The sequence below is a fragment of the Macaca nemestrina genome, chromosome 7 (genome assembly GCF_043159975.1).
Source record: "Macaca nemestrina isolate mMacNem1 chromosome 7, mMacNem.hap1, whole genome shotgun sequence".
Classification (NCBI taxonomy): Eukaryota; Metazoa; Chordata; class Mammalia; order Primates; family Cercopithecidae; genus Macaca; species Macaca nemestrina.
Window position 1 is genome coordinate 134482945 of NC_092131.1, and position 18561 is coordinate 134501505.

Sequence of the window (18561 nt, forward strand, 5' to 3'; positions counted from 1 at the left end):
TCACAGAAGAGGGAACGAGGGCTTCTCCAGTCACACTAGGAGGCCGCAGGTGCTCTCTGGCTGCCTCTGACTCCTGGGTGAGTGCTCCCCACTGGCCCTGCTGCCTCTTCAGAGTGTCAAGTGTGAAGCACCATGAAAGGTGCTCAGGATTTGAATTAGCTAGTGGTACACAGATTGAGAAGGGAGGGGTTCCACATTTGAGGGTGAATTTAGAAGGGCTGCCTCCCTGTGCACAGGATACATTTTAGTCACTTTTTAGGCTTTATTAAAAGCCTAAAAGCTTTTAATGATTAAAAGCTCACCATGTGGTAGGCATGTGCAGGGTGGTTTACATTTATTATCTCAGCCACTCTCTGAGGTAGATATTGTCATCCCCTCTTCATGTCACACTGCCATAAAGTGGCAAAACTGGGATTCAAACCCAATTGCTACCAGTGTGCCATGGTGCAGTGGAATCTGTGCTGGTAACTGCCATCAAGGCACAAGTACTCAGTCTGGGCTGGATTCCATCATCCACAGGTGATGCTAAGTCAGTGCTGTCAAATGTATGAAAATATGGTAGCATGGGCCTTTGTCACTGGCTGCCCAGCATCTATGTCCCCTCTTTCAGGGTAATATTACAAACTTCTTTCAGGACCAATCCTTTCCCCATGCCTAACTATGTGAGTTGATTGAGAGTGCTGCCCTCCAACTCAGCCGCAAGGATTGGGCCTGATGAGCAAAGCCACGTCCTGGCTACAGTGATTGGTTCAGGATGCGCACATGACCCAATTAGACCAATCAAATATTAGGAAGCACTTCCTGGGGCCTTCTGAGAAAGCAGCTTTATGCTCTTCTGAGAATGCTACGAGATGTTCTCTCTTCCTATCGCCTTGAGCAGGGACAAACTGCAGGAGCTACTGGCAGCCATCTTGTAACCCTAAGGATGGCCAGTCTTAGAATGGTGCGCAGTGTAGAGGAAAGTGGAAAGTAACTGGGTCCTTGGTGACATCATTGAGCCTTGTCTGAAGCCAGACCAATGTTTGGATTTTTAGTTACCTGAGATAATAAATTCTCTTTACTTTTAAGGCCATTTTGGGTTGGGTTTTCTGTTACTTGAAACTTAAAACATTTTAAACTGATGCAAATGGGTGAACCAAACTGTGTATCCACAATCCATGCTGGGTGTTTTCAGCCAGCAAATGCTCTGACCACTGTGTGCATTGGTAACTCTCATTCTGCAATCAGCAGTGGAGTTTCCACTCCTTCCTTTCCATCCAGATTATTAGAAATAGTCCCTCTTTAGAGTGCAAAAATATGCTGAGAGGATGAAGAAAAAATGAAAATGTCTTTGGCAAGTCATAAACTACTTCCCACACCTACTTAAAGTTTAAGGACTGCTTTAATACTCCATGTTTAATTGTTAATTGAGAATTTAAAAATCAAAAATGCCAACTTTGCCTTCGATGAGATGGAAAATTATGCTGCTGTAGAAGGTAACATAATGTAAAACAGCCAACATTACTAAGGCACACAAATGTTTTTGGTATGTAAAATTGCTTTGTAAAATATTTGCTCCATCTGCTGAAAGCGGCAAAGACAATTTTCCCTTGATAGCTAATGGCCCATTTCGGCTGTGTGGCAAGTGATTCGCTGCGGTGGCGGCTCTCATTAAACAGAATGGTGAAAATGCGGTATATAATTCCATACTTATGTAGCATTATCCACTCGCTGCTTCTCGAGGAGTCTGTCCCTCATTATCTAGGCCTCCACCTTGCACCAACATGCAGGCCTAGCAGTTGATTTGACTCGAGAAGCGTTTTGTCCAACTGAGGCACATATGTTGTGCCTCCATTCCAAAGCTCAGCGCAACTGCTTTGCCCCCGACCACACACACTGGAGAGGTTCATTCCCTTTCAACTTTCCAGCACTTAAACTGCTGTTTCTTTTTTCCCCTCACCACAGGGGGCTGTGGTTTTCTTTCTAGGCTCACCCCGTGCGCGCTGCATGCTGGGGGTTTCAATAGATAAAGATTAAATGCTTCTTGAAATTCGTAATTGAACTTTGCACATACACAAAGGCAGGAACATTTTTCCCCGGGACAAAATTGCCATCATCAAAACCCCGACAAGCCCCATCCTTGGTTCATGGTGTACGTGAGGGCCTGCGATCCTTTTCTTTCAGGGAGTTGTTTACACTACTCCCGGAATTACTTCGACATCTGCTAAAGGAACAATTAAAGATAAATAATCCAGGGTGGTTTACAAAAAGAAGAATATGTTCATGGTTGGGAAATGATATTAAAAAGTAGTTACAGCAGCAAGTGACTGGTGTTTTAAAAATATTTTTAACATTGGAAAATGGTTTTAAGGAAATTATATTAAAATAGAAGAGTGACATCAAGTAAATACACATGCCTGTTCTAAAGATCATGCAATATTTTAAAGCAGAAACCATGTGGTTTTAAAATCAGCCATAAGTGGAAGTAGCCATAATTATCATTACTGGTAATGGGGTCTTTCTTTCCAGTTAGAGAAATATCGCTGGTTGAGAAAATTGCATATGCTGATGAAAGCTCTTTAAGTGAAAATTAAAAACAAAAGGAAACACATGTGCCCTTTGGACTTGATTTTTCATTCAAGTAGTGGGGGAGAGGAGTGAGTCTGTGGAATGAAATGAGACACTATCGGGAGAATTTATATTTTAATTTTATGCAAAAGGAATGGGCAAGCAGCGACCTTTCTTTATCAGAGCGAAGAGCTGTGCCTTCTTTGATATTTCCACACATACAGATGCATACACTTGAGGCAGATGTAGTAGCATTATAGATTGATTGTTTTCTTTCCACAGACCATGCTCGTTAAAATACCAGGATGGTAAATCAGTGAATTCCAAAGTCAGAATTTTTGTTGGATCTGGCACAGTGACAGGAAAGTCTGAGCCTTCTCAAGGGCATCCCTGTCTCACCGAGGGGCACCAAGGACAGACGACCAGAAGCAAATGGCGCAGTCACCGTCAGAGGAGAGTAAAACTCATTCTGAAACCGTTCCAAATGCCCATGCCTGTTCTGTGGTTTTCAGCAAAGCAGACCTTTCCAAAAGACCTCCAACGGGGACTTCCTGGATGTGAGAACACTAACCAATTCTCGTTCCTCTCATCTTTTGCTTTATTCCTTCCTTCCACGCTGTTATTGCGAAAAACTGGCAGTTAAATTCAATTGATTCAAAGTATTCGGGATCCATATGGCCGCCAACCCTGGAGCTGAAGCGGCGATAGCGCCTCACTGCTGTTTTCAAGCATTTGCCTCTCCTCCAGTCCCCAGATGGTGGGAGTAACATTTAAACCTCCTTTTCTCTGCCTTGTACAATAGACCTTGGCACCATTTCAACTGTTTACTCCGGTAATTAACAGCTCTGATACCACAACAATTACAACTCCTACACTCGCACCACAATAATGCTATGAATTAGTGAGAGCTAATGGCTGGAAGGTAGAGTGTTTCCAGACTGTGAGATCTGTGCATTTTTAGAATAAAATAAAAGGTACAAACAGCACGCTTGCAGTAGACAATGATTACCTAGTAATTAGTTTACACAAAGCTTCCTATTTAATGGCAAAACGCTGTAATTAACGTGTGACAGAAAATCAAAGGGTACTTTGTAAGCATATGAAAAATTAACACTGCAGGCCCATAGCTTTATGTACTGATTAGAAGCATATTAAATCAATAGGACACACAAACCAACAGCTTGTGTAGCTGATTATTATAGGTCCTCAGAAGGGGTACCCTGGCTTTCATTTCACTTGGGGAGGCAATTTTCCTTCTCCTGTCATCTTCCTCAGGCACAGAGAGACACCTCAAACTCAACCCTGGCAGCTTCATGAAAATACCCACTGAACTGGAAGAAAACATTCTAAGTCATTCTCGGCGATAAAGACAAATATGTAAATGATTAAGACTTTCCAATGATTGTGGTGACGTGCTGCTACACTAATTAGAAAATACACCAACTGGAACCAGAAAAGAAAGCCACTGGGTTGCAATCTTTTGGTCAGAATTGTCCCTACTTCGTCAAGCCTCTTTATTCAACTCATAGAAAGTTCAAATAAATTGAACGGTTTTATATTTCTAAATGAGAAGAAAGCAGGCTGCTATGAAGACTTATTCTTTCCAAGGCACTGTCTGGGTAAAGCATAGGCTGGGAACAACTGGATCAACCAACATTCTGTATCTTCAACAGCCACAACCACATATAATGATGGCTAATGGACATAGACAGCAATACCTTGGAAGCCCACCAGAGCCTAAAGAACCTTCTAAATCACCAAAGAAAGATTAAGTTGTATGTACTTGTTCAATGTTGCCTGTATTTTGTTGTAATACAATTTTATGGTAATAATAATAATAATAATAGGTAGCATTTCTTAAAGTCTTATTATGTGCTAAGCACGCTGCTCGCCAATTCACAGAATTTTCTCATTTACTTGTCACCACTTCCCCATGAGACAGGTACTAATCTCTCTTTACAGATAGAGAAAGGGAGACTTGGAGAGCTGAAGTAATTTGCCTATGGTTATCCCCCAGGAAGCATGGGAGTCTAACCTAGGTGTCCCTGGCTATGGTACCCCAGGAAGTCAGACTACCTCTTAGCTACCCTGAATGACTAGCCTGTTTCATCACTCATTCCGCTTAAAAGGCAGTTTACTATGTCAACCTGGAATAGGAGACTAAAAAAATTAAAACAAAAACAAAATATTTGGTTGCTTATTGTTTTAAAAACAGGGTGTTTCTGCTTGTAGAGATAGGAGTCTTGTTCTGTCACCCAGGCTGGAGAGTGGTGGTGCAGTCATGGCTCATTGCAGCCTCAAACTCCTGGGCTCGAGTGATCCTCTTTCTTCAGGCTCCTAAGTAGCTGGAACTACAGACACACAGCTAATTTTTAAATTTTTTGTAGAGATAGGGTCTTACTATATTGCCGAGGCTGGTCTTGAACTCTTGGCCTCAAGCCAACTCCTACCTCGACCTTCCAAAGTGTTGGGATTACAAAATATTACAGGAGTGACCAACTGCACTGAGCTAAAAACCAGGGTTTTAAATGCTTACAGTATTTTTAATGCTACATCTGATTGTGAAGGTGGGCTACTCCAAGCTTTTTGGGAATTTACTCCAAGCTTTTTGGGAATGATACTATCGTGATCATTTTAGTGAGCCTGTAAATTGAGAAAGGCATTGAAATTGATTGAGAAAGGCACTGAAAATCTGTCATTCCCGTGAACAATCAAAGGGTGATGTCTAAAATTCTCTCTCATCACCCATGCACATAACCAGGTATGTGAGGCAGTTGGGTTGCAAGAGCTGAATTTAGAAACTCCCAGGCAGGGCTCCTCCTCTCCAGCTCTGAGGTGTGTGTACTGATGGCCCCCTACACCTCCCAGTTTGCCAGCTTTTCTGTCATCTAGGAAAGGGAAGAAATTTGAGAGCAGTGGCCTCTGTGTTCCAGGAATATTTGTGTTTCCCACAAATCTCTGGAAAGCAGAAAACTTGCCACAAGGGCAGCACACGGTATGAGTCACAAAGGCAAGGACCTGCAGGAGAACACTTCTCCAGGACTTTCAAATAAGAAGGTCTTTCCTAAATGTACTTGGCTCAGTGTGGCAGACGCACTGGGCTAGCAGCAGTCAGATGTGGGTTAAAAGCAAGGCACAATCATTTATTAGCTATAAATTTGGGCAAGTCACTTCTTAAGAATAAGTTTCTTCATCTGTAAACAGAATAGTAATACCTTCCTTATACCTTAAATTGGTATGGAAGTAAATGAGTAAAAACCTCAGGGTTTTTCTGAGTTTAAATGAGACAATTCAGGTAATATGCTTAGCACAATACCTGGTACCCAGTAGGTACTCTGCAGTATTTATGATGATGATGATGATGATGATGATGACGACGACGACAAAGAAATACAAGGAAATGTCAACACCTTAACAGTGTATTCATAGATCTACAAAATGTTTAATTTCAGTGTTCTGGCAACAACTAAATACATAAAGATAATCTAAGAAGTCAAGATTTTAGCACATAAAAATAAATATAAAAACAAGTGAACAATAATCATTTATATGTAGTTTCATGACTAGAAAAAAGAATAACCTAGATTTTTTTCTTAACCTAGAAAATCTAGATTAAAAAAATATAAAAATCTTGTGCTTTTGATATAAAACACAAATAATAAGGACATGAGAAAAGAATATCCCTTGCTAGTAATCAAATCATAGCAATGAGAAGTTGGATTTTTAGATCTAAAATAAAAGTGCAAATAGTTCATAATATCCCTGATGGTAAGGTTGTGATAAAACTAGTATGATTATTCTCTGCTAGGTGCCTTGGAAATTGGTACTATCTTCTTAGGAATATGGCAATATGTAACAAAAGCCATAAAATATTCTACTCCTGGGTCCTTCTAGGGAAGTAACTCAACAGAAGCAAAAAGAGGTGTATACAAAAACCAAATATAAAAACAAACAAATCTTTCCTCCCTCCTTCCTCCCCCCGCCAAAAAATGAAAGCTGGAAACAGCCTAAATTTCCAACTTAGTTGAATTGTTTAATATATTAGAGTTCATCAATATGAGAGAATATTATGCACCTACTAATTGTGAAGACTATGTATAAACATGGAGAATATTTAAGATCTGATGTTTAACTAGCATATACACTATTATTGTAGCTATGAGAAAGAAATACTGCATATTTAGAAATCAATACACAAAAATGAAAACTATGTTTGGGGAAATGATTATGTACTTATTTGGTTAAATAGTTTTTAAATCTTGTTATATTTAAACTTTTCTAAAAATGATGTGATTACAAGCAGTGGCTCTTTGGGATCACCTAATAAATACCTACTAAATTCCACACGGGACAACGAGCTCTGCCATCCTGCAATGGCTCCTATGACCTAGTTCCAGGGCCATTCTGAATGGACAGAGGTCTTCACAATGGAGGTGGAGATGCAGGGAGTTCTATGCCATGAAATGGTTAATGATTCTCTTTTGTAATTGTGTTTTTGTTTGCTGCCTTAGTTCTAAAAGGAGGCAAAACAACTGTAGTTTATTCTACCTTTTCTAGGCATAGTTCTTCTCTTACCTTTGTGATCCCTAAATTAATATAAAATGTCTAATTAGGGCTGGGCGCGGTGGCTCATGCCTGTAATCCCAGCACTTTGGGAGGCCAAGGCGGGCGGATCACGAGGTCAGGAGATCGAGACCATCCTGGCTAACACGGTGAAACCCCGTCTCTACTAAAAATACAAAAAAATTAGCCGGGCGTGGTGGCGGGCGCCCATAGTCCCAGCTGCTCGGGAGGCTGAGGCGGGAGAATGGCGTGAACCCAGGAGGCAGAGCTTGCAGTGAGCCGAGATCGTGCCACTGCACTCCAGCCTGGGCAACAGAGTGAGACTCCACCTCAAAAAAAGAAAAAAAAAAATTGTCTAATTAGTTTTTTTCCTCCATTGGTGATCCCCAAATTAGTATCAAATGTCAAACAAAGTAAACCAAAGTACAAATAAAGGTAAAACTGCTCTTGCAAAGGGCTAAAATAGCAATGTTTACTAGAAGCATTCAAGAGCCAGTTCAATTTCCTTTTTCTCATTAAGTGGTAAAACAGTAATGCCAAGACCACATCCCAGAATCTCCAGGGTAACAGAGGCCCAACGAAGGGCTGCACAGAGAAACTTGAAAGTGAACTGGCTTAGTTCTCTACACACAGAAATTGTTCTACAAAGATCTCTTGCAAAGCAGTGTCACCAGTAGCATCACTGCCACTAAGCCAATGACCCAGGAATTGAGGAAAGGAAAACACCCATAAAGAAAAAAACAAAAAAAAGCCCCAAGGACTGGTACCCACAGTAAATGTCTGCCTGGGTCTCCCTAGACTGTCTTAGGTGAGTTTACCCAGGAATGTTTCTCTCCTACATGTTTGCCTTCCTTTGTTTAAGCCTTTATTCCTCCTAAATGAAAATAAATACCCCCGACTGGGGAACGGGGAGTTTGGAGTGTGTGCAAGAGTGTGGATTCATTAAAACTTAACGAGCAGAGTACTTAAGTGAATGAGTTTACTGGAACTTGTTGGGGGAAGTAGGTTTTGTTAGCTGGTAGGATGAAGAGAATAGGCTTGGTACCAAGTCACCGAGAAAAAATGATAGAGTTGTGTTCTGTTTCCATTTTGGCCATCATGTAACATTCTGCTTTTCCTAAAAATCACCTACATGTCTCTACTGATTTTTTTTTTAATGGTGACTACAACTTTTCAGCATCTGCTGACTTCAGGACTATTTTAATTCTCAACTATAACCAGCCAGATAACTCTGGTTCCAAATTACACAGTGAAAAAAGAGATGACTCTTTTTTTTTTGAGATACTGTCTCACTCTGTCGCCTAGGCTGGAGTGCAGTGGTGTGATCTCGGCTCACTGCAACCTCCGTCTCCCGGATTCAAGCAATTCTTCTGCCTCAGCCTCCTGAGTAGCTGGGACTACAGGTGTGCACCACCACCAACAACTAATTTTTTTGTATCTTTAGTAGAGACGTTTCACTATGTTGGCCAGGCTGGCCTCGAACTCCTGACCTCAGGTGATCCATCCATCTTGGCCTCCCAGAGTGCTAAGATTACAGGCATGAGCCACCACGCCTAGCCAGATGATCTTTTCTTTTTTTTTTGAGACAGAATCTCGCTCTGTCGCCTAGGCTGGAGTGCAGTGGCGCCATCTTGGCTCACTGCAAGCTGCGCCTCCCAGGTTCATGCCATTCTCCTGCCTCAGCCTCCCAAGTAGCTGGGACTACAGGCACCTGCCACCACGCCTGGCTAATTTTTTTTTATTTTTCCAGTAGAGATGGAGTTTCACCATGTTAGCCAGGATTTCTGACCTCAGGATCCACCTGCCTCTGGCTCCCAAAGTGCTGGGATTACAGGCGTGAGCCACCGCGCCCGGCCTGGCTGATCTTTATACTAGACACTTGAGTCTACACTGAATCCTGTCTACATCTAAAACCAATATCTGCATAAGATGAAAGAGAATCTCAAGAGTTCAAACTTCCATAAACAGCACTGTTTTTAATCTGTTGCCTACAACATACCAATGAGAAAAATCATGGTATCGTATCATAAACTGCTATGCAAATGATGCTATTTGTAAGTATTAACATAATTTAGTGCTTACAGTCATATTCTCATTTCTAATAATTCTCCCAGAATGGAGTCTTTCTCTGGACTCTTAGCCTGCAGGATAGTCTTTCATCAAGAAGCTGAAATTTTTAATAACCTGCCAGCATATGTTTTGTATGTGCCAGGCTAGGCTTGATGACACAACATCTTCATTATCAAAAGAAACAGGTCTACAAACTGTAATAGGACATTAAAACATGCCTGTGCTCGTAAAGTAATGCTTTGATGTCTAAATGTGCGCCATTACGATGGTCTTCTGGAACAAAGGAGAATTCTAATCCTAAATTCTCAATAGCTACACTCAATGGAGGCTGCAGCTCACCTCCACTCTGAATATGATTTCACTTTGAAGGCAAAAGAATGTCAATAGGCTCCTACAAAAAAAAAAAAAAAAAAAAAAGAGGCACCTTTTCAGAACTACTTTATTTTTATTTTTGGCTTCAGATCATGGCTAAGCACTGGCTTCAGACTGTAAAGAGATTTCCAAATAATTATATTTTTCTTGTTAAGTTTTAAAAAATGATTTAGATAGATTATTAATTATTCAAGAGCTTTCCATTTAATAACATTAACAACAGTGCCAAATGTATTTGGTGCCAATTAAAAATGCTACGGTTTAAAATAACTGAAATTTAAATAATGCACAGTGAGGCTTCTAAATGCAGCCAAATGTCAGTATTTAAAATATTTTTTAAAGTCAAACATTTCAAATTTATCATAGTCTAATGTCAACAGAATTCTTTAAAAATTATTGGTTTGAAATACTGAAGCCAACACATACTTTGCACATTAACACTTCAATGTTTTAAATAAAAAAGCCATATTTTTATGGTTTCATCTTAACAATGTTGCTTTAAAAAAAAAACTATACAATATGAAATAAAATCTAGTTCAAAGAGAATATAAGGGAAATCTCTATGGGCCTCAAAATTAAATACATTTTCTTTGTTTTATATTTATCTAGAAGAGTAATTCATTTTAGTATCCTTTAAATAATATGTAAAAAGCTGGCCATGACAGGTACTGCATTTAGTCCATTTACTGATGGAAGGGAGGAACGAAGCCCAGAATAGATCATGGGGAAACCAGTCACATTTGTCAAAGGGAACTCTCTCTCCTGACTGTTCTCTAGATTTATTCATCACTCCACTTTCCAAGAATAATGTGGTTCCCTCCAGTGTGCCCCTCCCTCTCTATCACTTGTGTCTTGATTCATGTATTTCCGTAGTGGGATGCGCAAAGCAGACGCAAATCACTTTGCACAGCCCACTGCTATGTATGCTGGTAGGGAAGGAACCAGTTAAGGGAATTTGTGTTGAGATTTTCCTAATCGGTTATGCTTCAACCAGCAGGTCAGCCAAAACAGAGATTTGGGATTAAGAGAAGTCAGGCAAGTCTGGGGATTTCTGGATGCATAGCAGGACAGTTTTAGAATGGCAGGTTTAATTTATATATTAAACCATATAAAATTAGTTTAATTAAGCAAATTTGGAATGGACTAAAAGGTTGTACGATTCATCCCTTCACAAATGTGCATGCAAAAAATCTATACACGTCCATTCATGCTAAGACTTCTTACCTACAGCTCAGCTTTTGCTGGGAGATTTTCTGGCTGGAATGTACTGTTTTCTCAGCGTCTCACAGGGATCAGCAGTTACATAAATTTCCTTGAATTGTCTTCAAAAACATATGACTGCTGACAGAATGCTATTATACATTCGATTCCAGGTGACAACCATTCACTAATAGAATTTCTATCTCATAATAAAATACAGCTAGCTTAATAACAACAGTTGTTAGAAGCACATGATCAAGAACCACTTAGGGCAAATTATAAGATTTGTAATGTTACCTGAATGTGATAAAAAATTACTTCCTAATTATCATAATCAATTTCAAGATGTGAATGAGGACTTTTAGGGCCCAGAGAAGAAACACTGAAAATAACCCAAACTGTGGTTCATACTTGTAATCCCAGCACTTTGGGAGGCTGAGATAGGCATATTGCTTGAGCTCAGGAGTTCGAGACCAGCCTGAGCAACATAAGGAGACCCTCCCTGTCTCAATTAAAAAAAAAAAACACACACACACACACACAGAAAAAATTAGCCAGGCATGATGGCGCATGCCTGTAGTCCCCTCTACTCAGAAGGCTGAGGTGGAAGGATCGCTTGAGCCAGGGAGGCAGAGGTTACAGTGAGCCCTGATTTTACCACCGCACTCCAGCCTGGGCAACAAAGTGAGGCCCCATCTCAAAAAAAAGAAAAAAAAGAAAAGAACTCAGTCAATCCCCATTCATTGTGTATATAAGGAAAAAGGTCCCAAGAAAGGCACTGCTGGCAGGTGACAGAGCTAAGTAGAGAGGAAAGTACTTTCATCTCTTAGCTGAACTTTTTGCTTCATCCCCTAACTGTTCGCAGACACTGCGGGTTTAAGTCACCATTGAATACTCACTTGTGCCCATTTCTTTCTCCAGTCTTCAAGGCCATATCTGCTACTCTCCTTGAGCACCCATTTGTAGCACTTTAGGTAGGAAGGAATATCACAAAATGCAGTCCCATTTCCTCGGAACTCAGAGTCCATTTTAAAGAGCCAGCGCTGTATTTGCAGGTGATCAGTTATCAGCTGACTCAGCTGCTCTATCATCTGTGGGGCCGAAGACACAGCTACATTTAATACAGTTCATTTCCTGGGATTCCACTGTACTTCTCATGTGTCTTTACTTCTAATGGTCAGTTCATTTGGTTATCTTCTAGTTATTAAGACAGATTAAAGAAGTTTAAAGGGATATAAATATGATGTGAAGAAACCATTAACCAGTGACACCAAAGACATGTTTAAAAGCAAGTCTTATTATGAGAAATTCTGAAATTATCATTTTGCTGGCTTTTGAAGGCAAAAGAAACAATCCCTGAATACCTGTAATTGAATCTTGATATTGTTTTCTTTCTTTTTCGCAGAATTATGCATTTACTTATTGATTCCTCAAATGATGTTTTAATTGTTTCAAGACTATAAAGAGTTATAGTCTTGAAAACTTTAACTGTTTGGGGATTTGTTGAGCTTTTCACTGCTATAAACTATAAAACATTTAATTTTTTCCTCATTAATGTACAAGAAATACATTTGTTTGGCTGGCCAATTGGCCGAATTTAGTATATGTGTGATATAAACAAGTATATTATAGAAGAAGACAGATAAAGGTGATAAAACATTTGTGAAAGCAACCTTCCTGGAATACACACCTACTTGACATTTTATTTGAAACATTTCCTCAAGAACTGGGCTCAAACACATGGGAGTTTAAGGGACAGAACAGTACTCCAAGCTCAAGTATCAGAATAATGATGATGATGATCTCTAAGATAACTGAACTCCCAGTAGGAGACAGGCCTTTGGCTCATCTCAGTTCTGTGCATGAATTTTCTCATTTAATGCAATAATCTATGAGGTGGACTCCATTATTAGTTTTCTTTTATATGTAAATAAACTGAGGTTCCGCTAATTTAAATAACTTGCCCACAATCACACAGCACTGAGTAGCAGAGTAGGAATTCCATTCAAGTTGCTTTGACTCCAAAACCTATGCTCATTCCCTCTTCACTGTGCTGCCTATCCCAACCCACAGAGAGGTGGAGAAGGGTGAAGTCAGAAGAGGAGCAATAGAAGCCACTTTCCTTACAGTCAATAAGCCATTTGGGGTGAGTTTGAATCAGATAAAAGTCTATAGCAAGATGACGTAATTATAAGTAATACTCTCCTGGCAGAGCCTGGGAGAAAAATACCTCATTAGATTACAAAATGATTTTTCTGTCTTGTCTTCCTATCAGACTTTCCAGTCTATGCTTCCCAGAAAGCAACAAAATAACACTAAGCATTTTGTCTCGCGAGCCCTCCCATACCGTTCTTGGCTATGGTTTTCTGTACGGAAGAACTCTGTGACACTCTTATCCTCTTTTTTGATCAGTTCTCTTTGCCCACAATTTTTTTTTTTTTTTTAAACTAAAGAGTGTGAAAGGACTCATGGTTTACAGTTCTGTTGAGGTTTGGAGCTATCAGATTAAAGTTATTTTGATTAAAGGCCTGATCTGTTCTTCTGGGTTGTATCTGTCCAGCAAATCTTCCTGGGGATACTATACTACACGGCAGTGTGGAAGAGATAGCAAAATGGCCATACTTGGGTTCTCTGGAAACCTCATACAACTATGGGGTATTCAGTGAGGGTGAAAATTAAAATTATCTTAGCTCCCTAATTATCAAGTAGTTTGTATTGATAATTTGGGTGTTTAAATGACAGAACTCCGGTCTACAAACCATATGGTGATGAGCACAGCCTAGGAAGGTTTTTTAAATGTGCCTTCAAAGTTGTTTCCTTATTTCTCTAATGTGTTGAGAATATAGATTTTACATTTAATCATATTTTGCTGTATGATGATCACACTTTGCAGAAGTAGAAATGGTCCTTGGCCTGTTAACATCAGATACAATTCTTTTGCTAGTGTTAGTAAAGGTGTTCTGGCATAGATTTTTTTAAAATGGCATATTTAGATATATTATATATTTGGAGGTCTCAACTACTAACAGAATTATTATCCATTTCTTCCAAATCCTATTATTTGTTGCTTCTGAGAATCCTATAAATGGGCATCTGTTGATGGATCCCCTACAGTAATGAAAAGGATCAATAGTATTGTAAAGACTGCACCACTGGAAAGAATTATGTGCTATCTTTAAGTGAAAATTGAACAGTGCTTTAAAATAGCATCGCCATTTTTGATTATTTAACCAAAGCTGTCAATATTTCCCATGGAGCATGTTCCAGAAAGAGAACTTTTATAGTTACTTTATGGATCAAAACAGGAAATGCTCACTGTGTTCATGCTAGATTTAAACAAATTAATCCTAAACAAAATGACTTTATGCTATTTCTAAATATTTATCATTTTTCTGTTTCAGTCTTTCTGTTCAAAGGATGTAATAAATTTTTTTAGCTGTGATTCGTTTTATCCTGGTAAAGAGCAGAAAAATAATTACTGCTAAAGTCCAACTGAAAGTCAGAAATACTTAATAACCTAAGTTAAAATAATTGCAGCTTTCTTTCACCAGCTTTAAGTTTATGATGCATATCGGTAAAAAGTCAGTGTTATTGATTCATCCCCATCTGTAGATTCAAAATGCTGACATGCTCAGATAGATTAGGTAGGGTAGTCACTATCTGGAAAAATCTCAGTGGAGTATTTTAATTCTTGATGACCTCAGATGTATGTTTTCCAAACAAGCAGAGTAGAACTCAGGTGAAATATTGGCTTATTGTTATACAATTTGCACATACCATAGGTCAAATGACATCTCTCAAATCTGATATGTCTCTAAGGAGGTTTTTAGTCATACTTCTGAATACTAGCACTAGAGGGAGATTTTACTGCATTAAATGTGCCTGCATCTTTAACTATAATCAACATACGCAGTTCTGAAATATTTCATAGCAAAGATTGCCTGAGATTTCCTCAGTGAAGATGAAGGCAAGACTCAATATAAATATTGCACATACATGTTAAAGTTTTGAAGGTTGTTTAATGTATAGTGCATGTGTGCAATAGTATCATTTAAAAATGTATTTCGCTTGTAATAAGTGTAACAGCTAGATAGATATTCTGCTGGGAAGCAGAGTCAAGCAATCTGCCTTGTTATCTTCAAATTCCAGTGGTGGCTAATGACAATGGAAGTGATATAACAGCTCAGGGGGAGCCTCTCTGTTCCACTCCTGCTAAAATTGCCTGTGAGTTTCCTAGGTTGTGATACCGTTAAGAGAAACCTCCTTCATGAGCCCATGAAAATTGCCCAAGAATACTCTAGCAAGAGTGAAATACTTGTGGGCAATTTAATAAGCTAATAGTATCTTCAAACTAATCTCTGCAAAGTATGATTTGTTGAAAGGCTAGATTTTTTAGCTCAGTGGCTGTGAGGTGCAGAGCATCACGATCAGGCAACTGAGAGTAGGAGGGGATCCCTAAATATCGTCCCTCACAAACTGACTCATTGTGCACGGTTCTCTGGTTTCCCAAGAAGTGGGTAGGGGGATAATTTGTGATTGGCTCAGAGTAATGGTCAAGAGGTGTACTGAAACAGAGGTTAGGAAATGTTAACAGCCATTTGTCTTTTAATTTTCTCTATTATGAAAACAGATGGCAGTTAAATGGAAGAACACCTGCCAGGGCTAACTCAAAGAGAAAACGTTTCTAGTGGCTAATACATTTCTCCTAATGTTTTAGGCCCTGACTATCTGCTGGAAGAATGCATAGCCACACACTTGGTCCAAGGCAAAACCAAAAACAGATAGTTTTATTCCTGGAGCTGTCTTACTTCCCCAGTTTTATTCCTGGAGCTGCCTTACTTCCCCTTTCTGAGATCTTTCCCCTCCTCCCTTTAGATCGCTTCCTGAAGAGCGAAGGAAGTCTGCAGCCCTCTGTTCACAGGCCCTCTGCAATCTGACCCAGTGGGGAGGATCACTCACTGGAGTTTTCCAAACCCACTGCTTTTAGCGAAAACTGACTCTCCTATTTCTTAGGATCCTATTTAATGACTGGCTGATATGATGATGAATTAATCCATGTTAAAGCATTAAACATTGATAGCAGATTAGTCCAAATGATATATACATTTTAACAGTGCTTATTCCAAATGAGTAAAGGGTTTGGAAATTCCAGTAATTTCTGCAAGACTAACAGGAAAATACTTTAAAACACAAAGTTCTAAAGTAGATTCCCTGAGGCCGGGCGTAGTTCTTCACGCTGGCAATCCCGGCACTTTGGGAGGCTGAGGTGGGCAGATCACTAGAGGTCAGGAGTTCGAGACTAGCCTGGTCAACATGGTGAAACCCCATCTCTACTAAAAATACAAAAATTAGCCGGAAATCACTGAACCCGGGAGGTGGAGGTTGCAGTGAGCCCAGATCACACCACTGCACTCCAGCCTGGATGACAGAGTGAGACTCCATCTCAGAAATAAATAAATAAAATAGATTCCCTCAAATCAACTCAACTATTCCACCTATCCTTCATTGGGTAGAGCTGGCTCCACAAGACTTGGAAGTTGTCCAAGATCAAGAGGATGTTTCAAATATTTGAACAGAGCTTCACTTGTCCACCCCACATACCTGTTGCTGACTATAAATGTCATCTATTCCAGGAGGAACTGCCACATTGGCACTGTCAAAGACACGTTTACCTCCAGATTTGGTACTATAAAGATGAGCTAGTTCAGGCTCAGAGCCCAGGATGGGTATGTCTAACATATCGGCCACAGCTAAATCATCTCTGTGGAGGAGCCCGCTGACGATGTAGGCCTCTGTTCCTCGGATGAGATTTTTTATTCTTTTGATTGCCTTGGGACTGTACATCAGGTGAGTGGCCAGGCACATATGATGCTTCTGGGGGAAGATCATATTATTATTGTTAAAAAGTGTCCTTTTTTCTAGTCCATACACCTAATTTATAATGTTGCACATAATAAATACATTATTAATAGCAGGCTGGGTTATGACCTATCCTGTTGTTTAGCAGTTTAAATTGATAAAAGCTGTTGGGGTGAGGTTCGGTAATCGCTCACATCTTTAGTGTGTTGGAAATAGGCTCACTGGGAATAGAACTAATTACTACACATCTGTATTTATTTGATCCACGTGGAATTATCCTTCTGTCAGAAGGAAAAGAGGCTGGCGGCCTTTGGGTAATAGTGATTCATCTCTGCAACACTTCTGGCATGGTTTAACACTAAAGTGTCTGGAAAATCAATACAAAAAATGAAGAAAGAAGCCCCATAGCATTCTTTACTATATAGATTCCTACTCTGGCAACTGTTTAAATGCTTGAGTAGAAAAAAGGCACTTGACCTGACACCCTCCTTCCAAAATTCTACTACTAAATCTGCTTCAGATAACATGCACTTTTATAATGATTATCATGGTTCTAGGCAACAACTCTGGAAAGGATTCACAAATAGAAAATAATTGAAAATTTCAGCAAGACTCAAATTCATTTTTCAGTGAAAAACTCTTTTTGTTTTATTTTTGACTAGTTAGACCCAGCTCAGCAATACATGTGACTGTCTTATTCAATTAAATAAATAATTCTAGCTAGTCTAATGGGGGCAGAGGAAACAGCTAGATGGTCAGCATACACCAAAACTAACACAATCATGTTTCTGCTTTCGAGAGGTGGGGAACGAATAACAGTTAACACATAACTGAGACGGGGCAGAGAAGGGCCCTAAGGATCTGCCGAGCCCTCGAGAGGCATGCTGGTGGGGAGAGTTGGAAAGGCAAATACACATTCTCCTTGTGCCTCCGTTTCCTCATCTGTAAAATGAGTGTAATAATAGTATCTACCTCATAAGGATGCTGTAAGGATTAAATGAGATAATGTATGTAAATTACTTATAACAGTGCCTTGGATACAATAAAGACTTAATGAATGTTAGCTGGTACTATTATTACGAAAGAGGTTGGGGTTGAGGTGAATTCTGAAGGATGGGTGAGATTTTATCAGGTGAAGATGGGCATGGGAAAGACATTACCTAAGGATAGAATAAAATAATCCAAGATTGTTTTCCTCCCTCTAGAGAAGAGGGCAGCATGGCACACAGGAAAGTGATGGGGCTTTAAAGTGAAACAGGTCTGGCTTTGAATCCAGCTCTGTCACTTATAAGCTCCATTAATGTAGGCAAGTAACTTAGACCCCCCCTGAGCTTGTTTCTTCACCTGTTAAATAAGAATAAAAATTACCCATTTGTTGGGGTTGCTCTAAGGCTTTTAAAATAAGATCACAAATGTAAAATTCCTAGTATAATACACAGCATTGATGCTCAACAAATGGTAATAATTATTTTTATAGAGAAAACCCTCTTAAAAATAAAGTCAGGTTAGGTGTCGTGGCTCACACCTGTAATCCCAGTACTTTGGGAGGCCATGGCGGGCAGATCACTTGAGCCCAGGACTTTGAGACCAGCCTGGGCAGTGTGGCAAGACCCCCTATCTACAAAAAAATTAGCCAGGTACGTGGTGGTACAAACCTGTGGTCCCAGCTACTCAAAGGCTGAGGCAGGAGAATCGCTTGAGCCAGGGAGATCAAGGCTGCAGTGAACCAAGATCATGCCACTGCACTCTGGCCTGTGTGACACAGTAAGACCCTGTCTCAAAAAAATAAAAAATAAAGTCATTAAAATGTTACACAATTAATATAATGTAAAAGTGCCAGAGTCTCAAGGGAGTTGAAGGGATTTTATAGACTAGCATCTACTACCCCAATTCTAGTGAAAAATTGTCTACTTACTGCAGCATAAAAACATGGAGAAATGCTAAGTGATT

The 18561-nt window shown here is 39.7% G+C and overlaps 1 protein-coding gene across 11 annotated transcripts in view; it reads right to left on the reverse strand.

Annotated features, from left to right (window-relative positions):
- LOC105488099 (IQ motif containing H) overlaps window positions 1-18561 on the reverse strand; it is a 257039-nt gene that overhangs the window by 86233 nt on the left and 152245 nt on the right. For 8 of the 11 annotated variants that reach the window (XM_071101152.1, XM_071101153.1, XM_071101149.1 and 5 more), the window contains 2 exons: window positions 16354-16626; window positions 11652-11843 (listed from right to left, as the gene is read on the reverse strand). In XM_071101152.1, coding sequence (XP_070957253.1) covers window positions 11652-11843; window positions 16354-16626 — 465 coding nt within the window. The remainder of the gene's footprint in view (window positions 1-11651; window positions 11844-16353; window positions 16627-18561) is intronic. The other 3 variants (XM_071101156.1, XM_071101155.1, XM_071101154.1) reach the window with 1 other exon arrangement.